This window comes from Ochlerotatus camptorhynchus, unplaced genomic scaffold (assembly GCF_037179485.1).
Source record: "Ochlerotatus camptorhynchus isolate MF236.1 unplaced genomic scaffold, CSIRO-AGI_Acam_v1.1 ptg000057l, whole genome shotgun sequence".
Classification (NCBI taxonomy): Eukaryota; Metazoa; Arthropoda; class Insecta; order Diptera; family Culicidae; genus Ochlerotatus; species Ochlerotatus camptorhynchus.
In genome coordinates, this window is record NW_027040547.1 from 135701 (window position 1) to 151814 (window position 16114).

General features: G+C 41.0%; 1 protein-coding gene across 11 annotated transcripts in view; it reads right to left on the minus strand.

Moving 5' to 3' along the window:
• Nucleotides 1-16114, minus strand: part of LOC135717494 (apoptosis-resistant E3 ubiquitin protein ligase 1) — a 75792-nt gene that overhangs the window by 11991 nt on the left and 47687 nt on the right. For 9 of the 11 annotated variants that reach the window (XR_010520319.1, XM_065239597.1, XM_065239605.1 and 6 more), the window contains 7 exons: nucleotides 10592-10748; nucleotides 4065-5271; nucleotides 3786-3995; nucleotides 3565-3715; nucleotides 2891-3504; nucleotides 2641-2835; nucleotides 2497-2564 (listed from right to left, as the gene is read on the minus strand). Coding sequence is in view for 10 of the 11 variants with exons in the window: in XM_065239597.1 (XP_065095669.1) it covers nucleotides 2497-2564; nucleotides 2641-2835; nucleotides 2891-3504; nucleotides 3565-3715; nucleotides 3786-3995; nucleotides 4065-5271; nucleotides 10592-10748 (2602 nt within the window). In the remaining variant the exon portion in view is untranslated. The remainder of the gene's footprint in view (nucleotides 1-2496; nucleotides 2565-2640; nucleotides 2836-2890; nucleotides 3505-3564; nucleotides 3716-3785; nucleotides 3996-4064; nucleotides 5272-10591; nucleotides 10749-16114) is intronic. The other 2 variants (XM_065239599.1, XM_065239607.1) reach the window with 1 other exon arrangement.

Here is a 16114-nt window from a genome sequence, read left to right on the forward strand (position 1 = left end):
ATGATTCTGTTGCACTTCGTTTTCTGAGAAACAGAAGGTATAATAATGCAATCTCCTTTTTCTCTTCACCGATGGTAGACACGAAGCGACCGCAGGAAGTTTCGGTTGCGTTCGGGTGCAAAGAAAAAATCATGAAACTCAACCTCTCCACAGTTTGGTGAGATTTGCAGCTGGTGAGTTTTGTTAGCTTGATATTCCTACCGCTGATATTTTCCCAACACTGCTAAGGACTATTTTAGTATTTTGCATAGGTTTTACAATGAATCTAGAGTTCCTCAGAAGTACCTTGAGAGAAGATTTCACCGGATGTTTTTGTCACGTTCTTCATAGAACTCTCTAGGAATGAGTTGTGTGTGTGTGTGTGTGTGTGTGTGTGTGTGTGTGTGTGTGCGTGTGTGTGTGTGTGTGTGTGTGTGTGTGTGTGTGTGTGTGTGTGTGTGTGTGTGTGTGTGTGTGTGTGTGTGTGTGTGTGTGTGTATGTGTGTCAACATCTATCCCTCACCCAGCCGGGGGCGTTGGACAAGTAGAACTGCAAATAATTTGATCAAATCTCATGCTCCGTAATGGCGTCCTTTATGTTGTGAAGACTACCCAACAAACAATTTGGGCTGATTAAAGACTGGATAAGCCATTTTTATGCTGAAGAAGCTTATTTTTGCCTGAATAAGCTCTTATTCAGCTTCCAATGTTTGTTGGGTAGTACTTTAAAAAGGGTAACTTTTGAGGCAAGACAGGGTGTCCTCAACAAGTTAAGGGAACAAGATGCACTAGATGTCCACAACAGGTACAGCAAAACATCACATAGACGCCCTTATTCACACTAACTACTCAGGGGGTAGAAGGTCAAGAAGAGCCACCGCCGCCAACTAAAGCTTGAACCGGGTACCTGGCACTCCCACGATATACCCGCGGCAATGGTCAGTAGACGATGCCCTGTCCGTATTTAGTATGTAATATGTTTTATTTGGATACACACAATGTTTGAAGCCATGCGTCATCTAAACCATAATTTGCATCACCACAAATACACTTGTCAACAATCTTCAACTGGAACGTACTCACCAAATCACTTCACCCGGGACTCGGGAGCGCATTCCCGATGCTTCCACGCATATTTTTCTCTAGTCATCTCTAAACAATTCCTCCTCCAGCGACTCCAACCACACAACAAGAACTCCCTAGGAATGAGTTCCTTCAAAATTCGAATCCAATTCCATTAGCCGTTTTGCTTGAATAGTTAATATATTCTAATATATAGTTAAATCTGTTGTCCTTAGTTCAATACCCAACATCGGTAATATTTTTAATTGTAGCAGATTCTTGAAAGTGACTCAAATAATAATATTTTTTTTTAACAAGAATTGAAAAAAACCTCTTTGCCAAATAAGTTACCCTTCCCGTCTTAAAGACCCTCATCAGAACTTACAAACACTGATTGCTCAGCAGTTTATATTGAAAAACGCGTAATAAATTGTAAATGGTTAATATTCTCAAATAACATTTTAGATTATATTGGACATTAGTAAATTTATATAGATCAGATAGATTCGTAATGGTAAATTTAGTAAACTTTTTCCTAAAGTAATGCTTAAACTTCTTAGGTCAGCATTTGATAAAATAGTGAGAAAAAATAAATCAATTGGCATAAAAAAAAAAAAAACTTGCGCTTCGAGCCCTGACATGTAAACAGGTGTACGGTAGGGTGGGGCTTATTTTTCAAAATCGTTCAAGGACATGTTTTCGCAAATGGAAAATTATTATTGGGATTGTTTTTTTTCCTCTGTTCGGGACATAACACCACTGCCAGTAATTTGATCTTTTGTAGTATATCCCGTGACCTTAGTTTAGTGAAAGTCGTATTGCTCTATCACTACTGATAATTGAAGAAGTATTCGATTTTCTTAAAGTTGTCATTCTTGCATTTATCACTCTAATTGAAAGGTGTCGCTTTTATACTCTTCGGAGTGTTGAAACACCCTCCAAAGGCGCGCCCCTTTGTCAGTCCAAATTGGAATTCCTTAGCAACAAAATTAAGCAATGACGCCGATAATGACCATGCATCAGAACCCTAGTCTTAACCACTTCAATCTAGGGAACAACGAATAGAAGATTAGGAATCATAAAGATGAAGACTTACTATCTCAGTTTTTCCTTGTTTCAAGATAATCCTCGGTGGACAAATCCAAGTGTTGTCACTATCAACAAGGCATAACAAGTAACAAGGACTAAGATGTGTTTCTTTGATTACTGAAAAATCCTGTTCCTCCAGTTCGAAGTTGCCAGGACTAGGAATCAGTATAGGTAGATCGATTTATTGGATTCTGATGCCTCACCGTTTAAAAATGTGTTGTGCAATTCTGTTGTCTATCATTTTGCAAGAATCAATTTCATAATACTACCCCGTCCCGTGGTTAAGTCCAAATGGTACAATATGTCATTTCAAACTGCTCAAATGATGTGATGCATTGCCCTATTAAGAAATCTTACTAAACATACCAAGTGTGTGCTGTCGGTAAATTTGCAAACGTTGGTGCTGCCGTTATCTGGAATCGTGGATTCAGTTCCTTAAAATAAAAACAAATTGAGAAACGTTGAATTTATTGTCAAGTTGCAAACAAGCTTCATTCTGCCTATTTTTACCTGGAAGCCTCCCGGCGGTAACTGTGAGCATCCCGTCGTGAACTGCAGTAACCGCGCCATTTCAGTTTGGGAAAAGTTGCCTACCGCTGCCCAGAACCACCCCAGCACCCTTCGGAACTCCGGCGAGCCTCCGTTCACGATGTGGTTGGCCCGGAAATCGGCTATCGAATACTCCCCGGTGCCACAAAGCAATAGCTGTGAATAATTGGAAATAGATTATTTTATATTTTGCATAATTGCACCCAATCACCTCTAATTCGTTTTCATCAAATATGCTCAGCAGATTATCCGGAATGACTCCGTTCAGTCCCTTCAGAAAGCTATCAATCTCCTCTCGTACGTTGTTGCACAGCCGCTGCTGTGCCAAGGCATCCAAATATTGGTTCTTGGTCGCGTTTGTGACCCTCGTTTTGGCCCCATTCGGAATGAGCTCGACGGTTTTCACCAGCTGACCACCCGTATCGTAAATTTCTTCCACAAAGTAAAGCTCCAGATTCTCGCTGTTGTCCAGGTCCGTATCCAAGATGTACTTGATCTTAGATAAATACAGATCCGGGTCGTCCTGTTCAAAGTACTTGTAGTGCACTCGGAGCCCGATTAGCTGTGCCAGGAACGAACGGGAAAATCGCGCCCTCACCAGTTGCCGGTAGGTTCCTCCGAGGGCACTTTCATATAGACATTTTCCGACAACCTTTCCGGCAAATTCAAAGTGTTTCAACTTAAGATGCGTAGGTCGATTTGGATTAGGATGTACGAGTGCTTGTCTTTTATCGTGGAATGTACAGAAGAGACCCCCGCGGGGATCAAACAGGGCACTGCAGATTAGTTCAAACCACTCGCGCCGCAGTCCTCCCCAATCGATGCCTGAACGGATGGGAAAATATTGGTTTACTTCTAATGGTATACTGATTTCACGCAACCTACCCTGTTCGCCTTGGAATGTAACCTCAAAGTTGCCGCACCAATCCGACACGGAGAAGTGCTTGGTCGCTTTCATGCTGGATTCGAGGATCTTGTCCCGTTGTACTTTGACTGAAATCTTCTCATGGTAGTAGTTGGAATGGAACTTGCGCACCTGTAACGAGTAAGAACAGAAATGAACTCCCATAAGAATGTCATGTGCCGTGGTTCCAGATTGAGCGTACGAGTCTCACTTCGTGGTAGAAAAAGTCCTGCTTATCTTTGAACGTCTCCGAGCCACCAATGTTCTTCAGCAGGAAATGGGTGAAGGTTGCCGCGATTACATTGCGCTCCTTGGATGCCAGTTCAATCTTCGGTTGACAACCGTCGTCGATGATGAAGATCGCTCCGTGGCTGTTATTCACCTGGATATTGGACGGTGGTAGGAAGTGGAACTGAAATGAAAGGAAATTTGGCATTGTTTTTCATGGTTCTACTATAGGTTCACGAGCAGATGATCTTACTTTGGTAGAAGGGCACAACCGAAAAGTGGCGATCCGCTTGGGAATGATTTTGAGGATCATTTCTTTAATGGTAACCTGCTTTGGTCCAACGTAGCAAAGCACCTTCCGTGGTTTGGTCCACCGTTGTTGGCCAAAAACGCCGAATAGTTTTGCTTCGTAGCAAATGTTGTGCTTCCTGGAAGCAATATTCTTATGCACCAGCGTCGTGTCGCTGCTGCTCAGGACGATAATATCAAATTCTCCGTTCGGGATCGGATGCGTTTCGTAGCTTATGACAGCCCGTAGGCACACAGGTTCCGGGAACAGAGCGGTAAGGCTGATTCTCGAGTTGACCTTATCGTAGGAAAGTGTGATCGCATTGCAGTACTTATCACTATGGTTACCGTAGAGATCGAAAATGTCGATCTTGTAGCCCTTGATGGGATCACACTCGGGCGTGAACTGACACGTATTGCCGTGCTCATCACGTGGTTCGATGTGCAGGAATGTTGGTGCCCCGGCGCAGCAGACTACGGTACTCGCCGGTCGGATCAGTCGTGATCGACGGGCGTCCATTGGACCTGGAATAAAGGTTTTCAGGAAGGGACTGCCGGCAATGTGACTCGATCCGATCAGCACCGAGATTTTGTACTGTCCAGCCGTTCGGACGGTGAATTTGACCTTGGCAATGTTTGCGTTGTTTGGATCGGTTGGTGATCCTAACTCACTGATGGTGATGATCTTACGGGTACCTTCGGTCACTTCCACGAAGAACTGGTCTGTATCACAGATAGGGTAGGCTTGACCGTTCCGTTGATGGAATCGCACCGTAAAGCACATGGTTCCACCGACGATGGCCGGATCTTGCCAGTCCCAGTGGACTTTGCAGTTGGCCGGTAGCAGATACTTGCCAGTTACGTACTGTAGCAGGGAATGTCGTGCTTCCGGTGCCAACGAAGGCTGCGTCATGGCGGCCAGGGTCACCAGACCGGCCACCGACACGGAGACCACCAACATTCCACCCCATGTCCAAGCGTCCTGGTGCTGGCTGGACTTGACCACGGTTGACCAAAGATCGGCCTTCAAAGCTTCCAGGTTGGATTTGGACGTGGGCAGCTTCTGGCGTGCTTGGGACCAGCCGGACCAATCTTTGCCCAGTATTTGACTGGCACGGGAGTCCTCGAGCCAGTAGACGTCCTCGAGCGATGTGACCTCGATGGTAACCAGTCTGAAAGGAAAAGGATCATGAATCATGAATATTAGTTTGTTTTAGCAGAGTTTAGACCTTTTTGCATTTTATATTAAATTAATTAAAGTCTATTACCGAATAAAAATCATACGTACTGGAGCCACATATAGTTTCTGAAGAATAAATTATATATCATCTCAAAAAGGATTCTTTACCTTCAAATTACTGCAATATATAAAGATAAGAATCGTTTGCTGAAGTGTACAACAGCTGAATACAAATGCAAAAAAACCATACAATTCGTAGATGCTATTGACCAGATCCAACGAAATTTGCACAACGAATGAAATGAACGGCGCTTGAGATTAGCCATCCATTTTTTGTGCGCAAGCTCCGGCGAATCAGTACTTTTAAGATCAATAACAGTCACCAGCCATGTCCTCGAGAGAGGACATCTGTCATTACTAGAAACCGAGTATACCTCTTAATATTCACGGTTTTCATGGGAATGATATTTTGGTAAGTTGGAAGGACAAATTCACTGTCATGTAAATCCTGAGGAGCACATGATGCGTCACTATCAATTCAATATTGTAAAGGGAGCTGGTAGTGAACTCAAAATTGTCTGTTTAAAATGCAGAAACGGTCACCATCAGACCACCGAGCCCCGTACATCACAGAAAACCACTGCGATTGATGATCGTTTTAGACCAACAATACAAAGCCTTTAAAATAAAATGGCGATTGATGATACAATGTGTTCTAACAGTACAGCGTCACATTTTTACCGAAAATATTTTTATTCCGTGCATCTCCGAAAGAGTTCGATCCGCAGTGGTTTTGGAGGCACTCTTATTCAAACAAACTTATATAATAGGATGGAGCCTAAAAGATTCACTGCTCTGCATGCAAAAACGGTCGCTCTTTACATCACAACTAACCTCTATGAACGAAGTAGCTATTTAAAAGGAATCTAAAGTGGTTATCAGTGCAAGAATTACTTGGTGATCGGAACCACTGGTTGGCAGCGGTCCATGATGAACTGGAATAGATGACCGGACATTTGTTTGCCAGTAGGGTATCTCGGACGATTTCAGCAGCAACCAGAATAACCACATTGGACTGCTTTGAAACGAGTGGTGAGGTACATGAAAGGTACAATGAATATGCTTTTGGAATATTCTCGTGGATTTGACGCAGTCTTGGCAACGGATACCATGGGTTGAAAGTCGGTGAGTGGGTTCTTATTCCAGTTAAATGGAAACACAGTCTCGTGGTCAAGCAAGAAGCAAACAATGGTGGCCACCTTCTCCAGTGAAGCTGAATACGTAGCGTTGAGCGCTGATGTGGCATAATCAATTTGGCTATCTGGACTCTTGTGCGATCTGGGTGCGAAAATATCAAAACCTGTGACCATCTATTAAGACAACCCTGGCTGTATAGGAATGGCCCAAAACTTGGAGTGTAAACGAGCAAAACACTTCGACATCAAGCATCATTTTATTCGTGACCACATCGCAGCAGGACGTGTACGGGTGGAACCTGTTAGGACTGAAAAACAATTGGCAAATATTTTCACGAAAGCTTTGGACGTTGGAAGATACGAAAATCTACTCCGAACTATTGGACTCCACAATCGGGAGGGAGTGAAGAAGTAGGCTTTGAAAAACCGACAAGTGCTTGTGGAAGATCAAAAGCTGGCATTCCCAAACTAGCTCCTAAGCTGTAAAGACAACATTCAGAATCTAATAAACGTTAGTTGTAGTTCTAATGACTGTGTCCTTGCCTGTCTGTCCATTTGCCTAGTCCATATATTAAAATAATATTTAGCATTGAATTTTACCATACAAATGAGCAGACCAGAAGGTCCCGAAGAAACGAGCTCAACTTTTTTGCTCAGCTCTGGTACTATCTTCGGTCCCAAACTAATCGATACACCCCTCGAAACATAGGAAAATCCACGAACCCCTCATTTTTTTTAGTGTAGTACTGGAATTTATACTAGAATGGGGTGCGTTTATCGATTTGCTTGGGACCAATAGGCTAGTCAAGTAGTGAGCCATTTTAAAATCGTTAGTTTCAAATTGATTGTTGATTTTACTGCCTACTGAATATCAAATATTAATGTTTTTTCTTTTAAATTGTTATCCAATTCCTCCCCCATTATGCTTTAATTTTGAACTTATTGTCAAGATTTAGGTTAATGGTATTAATTAAAGAATGTTATATCAACCGGTCAGTGTGCTTTTTCAGTTACCGTTGCGACATAATTTGCGATCAGCTGCGATCTCTTTCAAATTGGCTCATTATTTACAAACGGCCTAATGATGTCCGATTTTTAATCGATTAACGAACCGAGCAGTAACATATTTGTAATCACTTATATAATGCCAAGTAAGGATTAGCTTCTCCAGAGAATTATCATCCATCGCTTTAAACATGTTCTGCACTCTCATTGGTGGAAAAATGACGGCACAGCGAACAAAAACTAATCCACTAATTAATAAATGGGACATCACTGATTTTTGATGTGATTGTTTTGATACAAATAGTATTAAATGTCAACTCTACCGAGGGGGCAGCAAAAGCACAAAAACACCTTGCGGGGACTTAAAAGAGGACCGCGAAAGAGGACACTAAAATTGATAGTTAATTCTTCCGACTGTTTCATTTTAGCATTCTTCTTTTTCATCTTAGCATTTAAAATTGTATTTATCTCTTAGAATTCAACTTTTTTGACGTAAGACTACGTCTGTGATTTCTATATGGGGGTACACTTTGTGAATACCGAAAATGGAACGTGTAACAAAATTATGAAAGATTTTGAAACGTTTATAACTCAGCTGTCCCTTGACCAATATCAATAATTGTATCACAATTCGATCAGAAATATTTCTACACATTTTAGGACCTTATCATTTTTCAAAATGTCACTATTCAAAATTGTATAAATGAGCAACTGTTGCTATGATAATTAACATTATCACCGATTGCCTGCGAAAAGCGATTTCCCTAATACAGCGCGTGGTAAGTGGTGGCTTTCTCCAGTACACAACGAAAGGCTGCCTGCAAGCAGATAGCTATCAAGGCTGGCCTCAACCGCTGATCGGATTCAGTTCCAATCACCGAGTGTGGTGGTGTCCGGTCGTCGGCATCAGCTGCAGCAGCAGCAGTGCTTTCGGCGTTGAACATTGTTCTCCAGTACACAACGAAAGCTGGAGCCCACATGAGTATCCATAGAAGAAGGAAGAAGCCGCACCGCTATTGATCGGAATCAGTAGTTCCTCGTAGCAGTAGCTGTGGGCCATCTATGCCAAGCTCGTCACCCTCATTCCAAACAACATACAGCCTCTTCTGTGTTCAACACCCTAATAGCTCAACCATCACGACAAAACGGTCCTTTTCAGGGCCACAATAAATTTGTAAAAGAGTATTTTTTGGACATTTGTCAAGGTCATCAATTGGATGTATCAAGATAGAGCTGGAATTAGGGCGTAACAGCTTTTGTAAACACTGACTTCTTTCGATGATGTCTTGAAAGTCAAGTTTCACCCACGCAAATCAACATCACTATCAGGTAGGGTAAGACTTCCCCTACCCGGCGGTAATGTTGGTTTGCGTTGGCGTGCCTTGAATTCCTAAAAATCATCGAGAGAAGTCATTTTTTACTAAATCTGTTACGCCTTATTCCAGTTTTATCTAGATATGTCTAAATCTAACATACCATGTTCTTGAAGGCAACATTGGAGGTGCAATTCCAAAAACCAAAGACGGTCACGGCGTGAAAGTGGTCTGATTTTGAGCCAGAGATGATGGATTTTAATTCTTAATACGCCAATCGATAGGAATTTTTTCTACGAATCTGTTAAAAGTAAGACTTTATAAATTTTCAAAATGTCACTATTGAAAATTGCAGGAATGTGAAACTGTTGCTATGATAATCAAAATTATCACCGATTGGCTGCGAAAAGCGATTTCCCTAACACAGATTTCAAAGTTGAATTCCACCCGGTTTCACCAAACGGTGTTTATTTAAAAGCCCACATGAGCATCCATAGAAGGAGGGAGAAACCGATCCGCTATAGTTCCTTGTGAGTCGCTGGGGCTCATATATGTCAAGCGCGTCATACTAAAGAGTATAAACAGAGAGAACCCCGCTCAAATTCCTATTCCTACACAAAACATAAGCTCCTGCTGCAGTTAACAAATAAGATTTAATACATAAGACCACGTAATCGTACGTCACCATTGCGTACAACCCCATAGGACCCTTGTAGTTTTTTAAAGTTGCTGTAGCACAGTAAATCATGTTTCAGCATATTCCGCATGAGACTGCCTGAATGCGCAGGCATGGTTCAGAGTTTCAGAAACATAATAGCAGTATAGAAGTAAACATAGAAATCACTTTTTACGCATAGAACTTACAACCAACGCTTACTTTTCCCCAACTACTTCTGGAGCGTTTTTACAGGCTACTGTGACTTTTCTCTCGTTCCTGACCTGCTAGCAAGTGACGCGCGTGGAGACCACAAGCGAAGCAGCGGTTAGTGAAATGAAAACAATTAGGGTAGAACAGGCCAAAATGCACCCCGGGGCAAAACGCCCGATGTTTTGTGCAGAAATGTTAGTTAAGGCACTGAACTAGCAATGCTGCTTGTCAAATTAATAAAATAAAAACGGGAAAGCGCATCGGGCGTTTTGTTCTGGGGTGCTTTTTGAACTGTCTTCACCTACCGGGTACGACGTCGTAATGAACAATTCTGCTTCTTGTAACCGACACAAGCGGAGATGTGTGTTGCTGTGTGTGTGTGTGTGGAGAACGTTTGTAAGCGGGAGCTTATGTGAACAATGTGAAAATTTCATGCAAGGTTACAAGACAATGAATGGGTGTCTTCCGCCTGCTTCCTTTTTGCAGCCATCCATATGCCATGTTTGTGTTCTGCGGGTTTCCTTTTTTTGTTTTCTTGCATGTGCACTTTACAATGCGGCAATGGGTGTCGGGTGAATTTTGGATGGAGGTTAGGTAGGGGTGGGAGTAGGTGTTCCTGTGATGATCGTGGTGATGATGACAGGATGGACTTGTAGGGCAAGCAATTTTGATGCATTTGCATAGTCATTTTCCAACGCGGGATGATTTAAGGGAGGGGCCGCAGTTTGATTGATAGTAATTTCTAAAGGAAGTTGTGACCTCAATGCGATGGTGTATTGTATACATCAGAACGCGATCAAAGTAGGCACGAGATCATTGATTATTTTAAGCCCTGGCTAGACAAGAGAGTTCTTATTAGATATGTGCTCAGGCTGTCTTGATTGTATTTTTCATGTTGATAATTATTAGTAATTTCCCGACAGTCCTCACCTAGAGTAATGATGCTGCAGTCGGTGCTCTTTCAGCCATTCACGTAAGATCAGCTTTTGTTGCAGGTTGAGGGCAGCACGTTGCAGGCGTTGTTCATCTCCAGGTGGCAGCTCGGGAAGGCGATCTGGATCACCGCAACTGGAGAGGGACGAGATTCCTGGAAGATAACAGAAAATAAAGAATTATAATTAGTCCCACCGCAGTCTTTTAGTGGTGTATTAAGCGAGCTATGTCGAAAGATTACGCGTATACATACACGCTTATTTGACCTAGATCCCGTGTGGTTACGTAAACAATGTTCTAATTACAAAGGTCGAATGTGGGCGTTACATCTCATGTTTATGTAGATTGAGTGCGTTGTGGTTTGCTATGTTCGGAAGGTGGAAAAGGGCTCTGCAGAATCTCTGCGGTCAAAGCAGCAGCACAACTAGTGCAGGAACACGCGTCACCATGTATCATAGGACGAGGCTGAAGCTTTTTGTTCCCCGTTGATATGGTTATTGCTGTACAATTTAATTTACGCTATAATAGCTACTAGAGAGAGAGTCTAGTATAAGAGAGGAGCGGAATGGCTGGTTTTGAGCCAAATGAACTGTCAAAGGCAGATTACATTGGCAGTGTTGCTAGAAATCATCTAGGTGTAGGTTGCCAAGACAGTTTGTTTTGAATTCGCTCCTCTCTTGTACTAGACCCTCTCTAACAGCTACCGTCCCATGCGATAGTGCATACGAGTAAGTGGTGATCGTAGTAGCCTAGTCCAGTAGTGAACATACGCGTTGCTATGAAAATAGCCATCAACGAAAGCTTTTTTTAATTGTCATTTGGTATTTTTTATACCCTGAATGCGCGTTCAGTGGATGAGTCAAAATAGTGCAATCGCATAAATATAGACAAAAAAAATGTTTGCTCTTGTTTCACAACTGCAACTACACCCTCACAAATATAACCAGAACCGCATCCCATTGAATTTAATCCATGCACTGCTGCAATGCAACAAACTGGAGTGAAAATTGCTTAACCGTACGAAGGAGCTGAAGGAGAAAACAAGTGTGTAACATTTTATATTTTATGACCGGTATTAAATGCACGCTACTCATTAAATTTCGAGCGCCACGTGAGAACACATTTACGCATAGCCTACTGGTTCGTGTATCGAGGGGCGATTTTAATTGTTATGGTTATGAATACTACTATAACACCCCGCTTGCTGCGAATGTATGCCCAGGCATGCAACTGGAGTATTTTCCTTATTTCTGCTCTCCCTTTTCCTGTACTAATTGCAAGTATGCAAATACGGCAGCTCCCTAATCCTTCAAAATGCACTCTCTGGCGTGTGTTGAAAGTCAATCATACATTGTTATGAAGCCATGCACCAATGTATTCGGTTCACTTTCTTATGACAAGTGTGTTGGCTATTCTGAAGCAGGAAATTTATCCCTAGGATATGAAGCATGAGCTGTACGGTTATCACGCAACATTTAAATAATGACTTTTTAGTGTCACGGATTTCTCTAACATATATATAAGCGTATTTATGCCAGCAAAAACTGGAATTGTAATGCCATTATACATATCTGCCCACTCAGCTGGTTGTCAAAACCCACTCAGCAGTTTCCAAAATCGGCTCCCAGATCCCATTATTGGTTGATGACTTTCTGGTTTGGCATGGTGTCAAAAACGACTCTCTGCACTAATCTATTCTGCACGGTCTGCCACGCCTTGTGTGGCTCGAACCGTAGCCTCCTTAGCGTTGGGATGTGACACCGCTCTTCAGCCCACGATGACGATGGCTGCGACATCGGCACTCTATTTATCCAAAGTTGAATGTGGTTATGTTGGTGGCGTTTGGTGGAGGCTAGCGTTGGCATTTCCGCACAATCAAGTTTAAAGAGCATCCGAACTGATAGTGATTAAATAGAAAATATACAGTTCCGGAGGGTAATTTCCACTAAATTGAGATACAGTAGGATGCGTTGGCAGTTACCATGGTGCCGGTATTGCTCTCTGTGCATCCTGTGGTGCAGTTTTTCCGAGTTCCGACATCTGCCCTGGCTTGCTAGATTCGTGTTGAAGTGAGTGAGTGTTTGGAAAAATATTGAAGGCCGCATTGACACTGGCTACGTAGGTACTACGGAGAATATGGTCAGGATATTGGTATTTGTTCAAGCTTTTGCATTAATCCAACTGCAGTGTCGTGTGAGATCGAAAGAGATGAAATGAGGCAGAAGGTGAATGTCAGTTTGGGCTTTCTGCACCATTTGTGCAGTTATGGGATTTTAATATATCTAACTATATTGGGGATTGGGACCATCAGGACATCACACTTAAGCGATTTGGTAGGGGAGAGTAAGATTTTGAACTCTCTGTTGTTAACATTTGTTAAATCATTTGTGCGAAATTAATTTTGCTGAATCAACCAAGTTTTTACCTCATTTGGTTGAAAAGTTATGACCGGTTCACGTTAAAAACTACACCCTTTTTAAATGTTAATTATTATCGAGACAAGCAAAAAAGGTTATTGTAGTTTTTACGCTAAATATGAATGAAAGTACGATGTTTTAAATGCATTTAATAGCATTAATATCCACTGGCTCCTTTTTTAAATAATAACACTTGAAAATGCCATATTTTTCACCAAAAAAATTAATTATAACTTTCCAACGGAATGAGAAAGCAACATGGTTACTTTAGCAAAAACATCTATCTAAAATTTAAAAAGCGTCTAGAACAAATAATTTATGAGAAATCAATGTATAATAGGAAATAAAAAAATAACTGATTTCTAGGGGTCACCCTATGCTTCTTTTTATAACCAGTATAAAACAAGAACCATTTAGAGATAGGCAACTTGTATCTTCAGCAAAGTTGCTTCAAAATAATTATTCTAAAAATAAGAGATGAACTAGCCTTTGGCTAAAAATCTCTCTAATAAAGAAAAAAAAAATATTCTAAAACTTTGTTAAAATTATGCTGGTCCAACTAAATTAATTAAATTTGAAAAATATAAATTCAATAACCGTACGGACTATCTTAATTTTACTTGCACCAAATGAATGACCCTTTATCAAAAACTTTTCCAAAGACACGAGTTACCTATAAGTACCTATAATAATTTGAATCTTTACAAGCTGAGTGATTTCATGATAAGAGAAAAGTAGGCGTTGCTTAGCAATGCAAGAAGAAAAAACGATTGTGAAAAAAGCAGTAACTGCAACAAATGTTGTACTTGAATAGACGTTTGAAGTTAAATGAAGTGGAATTACATGTCTTTAAAATTCTGAACAGCAAGGGAAGCTTTCCCTGCAGGTGAAGCCCGGTGTTCCTCTATTAAATAAACAAACTCTGAGAGTTAGATGGCGACGCTCTGCCTATGCTCTAATAATCCATCTACAGAACACAAGTTTTCCGTAAATTTAGATATGGGAAATGGCTCTAATTTTGGCCTATGGAGTTAAAGATTGGGCCCATCGATAATAATATCCTGTTTGTCTGTAACAGGTAACGAACAGGTAAATAGATCTTTACTTTGTACCGTGTGGCACCAAAATCCGTATACCTATGAAATGAATCGAAATCTGTTCACCACATACAGGGTAGCTATGGAATTTCCATTTTGAAATTCCCAGGTTTTTCCCGGTTTCCCGATTCAAATCCCAAAAAATTCCCCAAAACGGATGTTTCAATGAATACACACAAATAACAATGCAAGTTTTATCACGATTTCAAATCATGCTACAAGTCTCAATCATAGTCTGCAGAACCCTAATAATACCCCAATTGCTGCTTGGGCATTGTTTTTAAACGGTACAAAGAGCACCAAAGTTATTTGTGGACAAAAAAAAACTTTGCTCGAGACCTCTTATGACCTACTTCTTGGAGCAAATAGTTTTGTAGCGAGTAAATTTGAGTAACTCTGAATTACTCAAAACTGATCAAAGTAGTCTTGCCTTTGTCAAGAAATGCTGTGAAAATTTTCACATAATTCATTGTCATCGTGTCTGTGTTGGAATATACTTTCTTCAACATTGAATAGGCATCTATCATTTTTGTCAATAAATATTTGATGAAACTGTTAAGATCAACGATTAATTTTTTTATCTAATACAGCACAACATTCTCACAAGCTCTCACCTCATACAACCTATCGATGATGCTGTATGAAGCATCGATAGATTCTGCAATTTCACGAATTGAAATTCCATTTTCATTTGGTATTGGAAATTTCCAGATGACAGTTGAGAAATGCACAGCAAAAATCAGGTTGCTGCGAGTTTTGAACATTGAGCAACATGAGTTACTCAAAATCAACTTAAAAATCTACCGTTAGCTGTCTTGCCCTTTGTAAAATAGAGTAGATTTGCATACTTGAAACTTGAAATTAACCCATAAAGGACGAAAAAAATTTATTTCCCTTATGAATTTTACTCCTTTGCATCTATAGTTGCAGTAGTGTTCCTATAATAGTAGAATCCAATGCGTTCCACTGTTGTAGGAATAAAAGTTAGCAACTGCCATAACTACTGGAACATTGTTCCTATTAAAGGAGGATGAGTAAAACGTATACAATTTAATCATAGTGTAATATTTTTCTAGCAAAATAGAGTTTGAATACTTTTTTCGTCGATTTCTCCTTTTAATTCTACTACTTTTGTATCACTTTCACTTTCACTATTTCGCTTTCAATCTTTACTTTCACTATCACTTCCATAACAGATACGTATTTCGTTTACTACTTGCAAAATTCTTCAGTGTCTAGTCATAGACATTATATACAGGATCGCAGTAGGCCGCGCTAGAAAGCTGACGTGTTTTTCTTTTGCTGCGTATTTTTCGTCAGCGAATTAAACATTGTTTGCTTTAAATTTGTTCATTTGTGTGCTGAAATTTAGTTTCAAGTGTTCATAAAGTTATCATTTAGTGATATATCGTGTGTTGCCTGTGTTTGCCTTGAGTGAGTCGGTTGACCTTGAATCTAACCTCCAAAATCTTCAGTTCCATTGTTCGGTGTCGGTTTATTATTGCCTCCCGGGAGCCCGGTTTTGTGAGTTCGGATGCCACACTTTCGGCGTGTAGTTCTGTTCTATTGAGAGATTCGTCACCGTGGGCGAGAGTGAACCCGGCCCGGCTGGTGAGTTAGCCCGGGAACGTGCTGATAATGTGTCCGTCGTGAATTTGGTGGTGATTTGGTGGCCGATGTTGCCGTGAATCAGTAAGTTTTCCGCTTGCAAAAGTGCTCGGCTACTGGTCACTCGCTAGTGTTGCAAAATGCGAGCAATATGAAAGATGCCTCGCGGGATACGCCCAAGAATGGACGGGTGGTAGCTGGTGGCCGCGAAAGGTGTCTGAGGAAAGCACTAGAAGCGAACCTCCTCCCAGTTAATCATGGCAATGCCAGCAAATTTGTGTTCGTCGAAGGAAGTATTAATTACCATGGTGAGACCAGTCCAAATACTTTTTTCAATAAAAATAAAACATAAACATAAAAACGTGCCAGGATTCAAAAGAACATTTTCAAACTGGAAG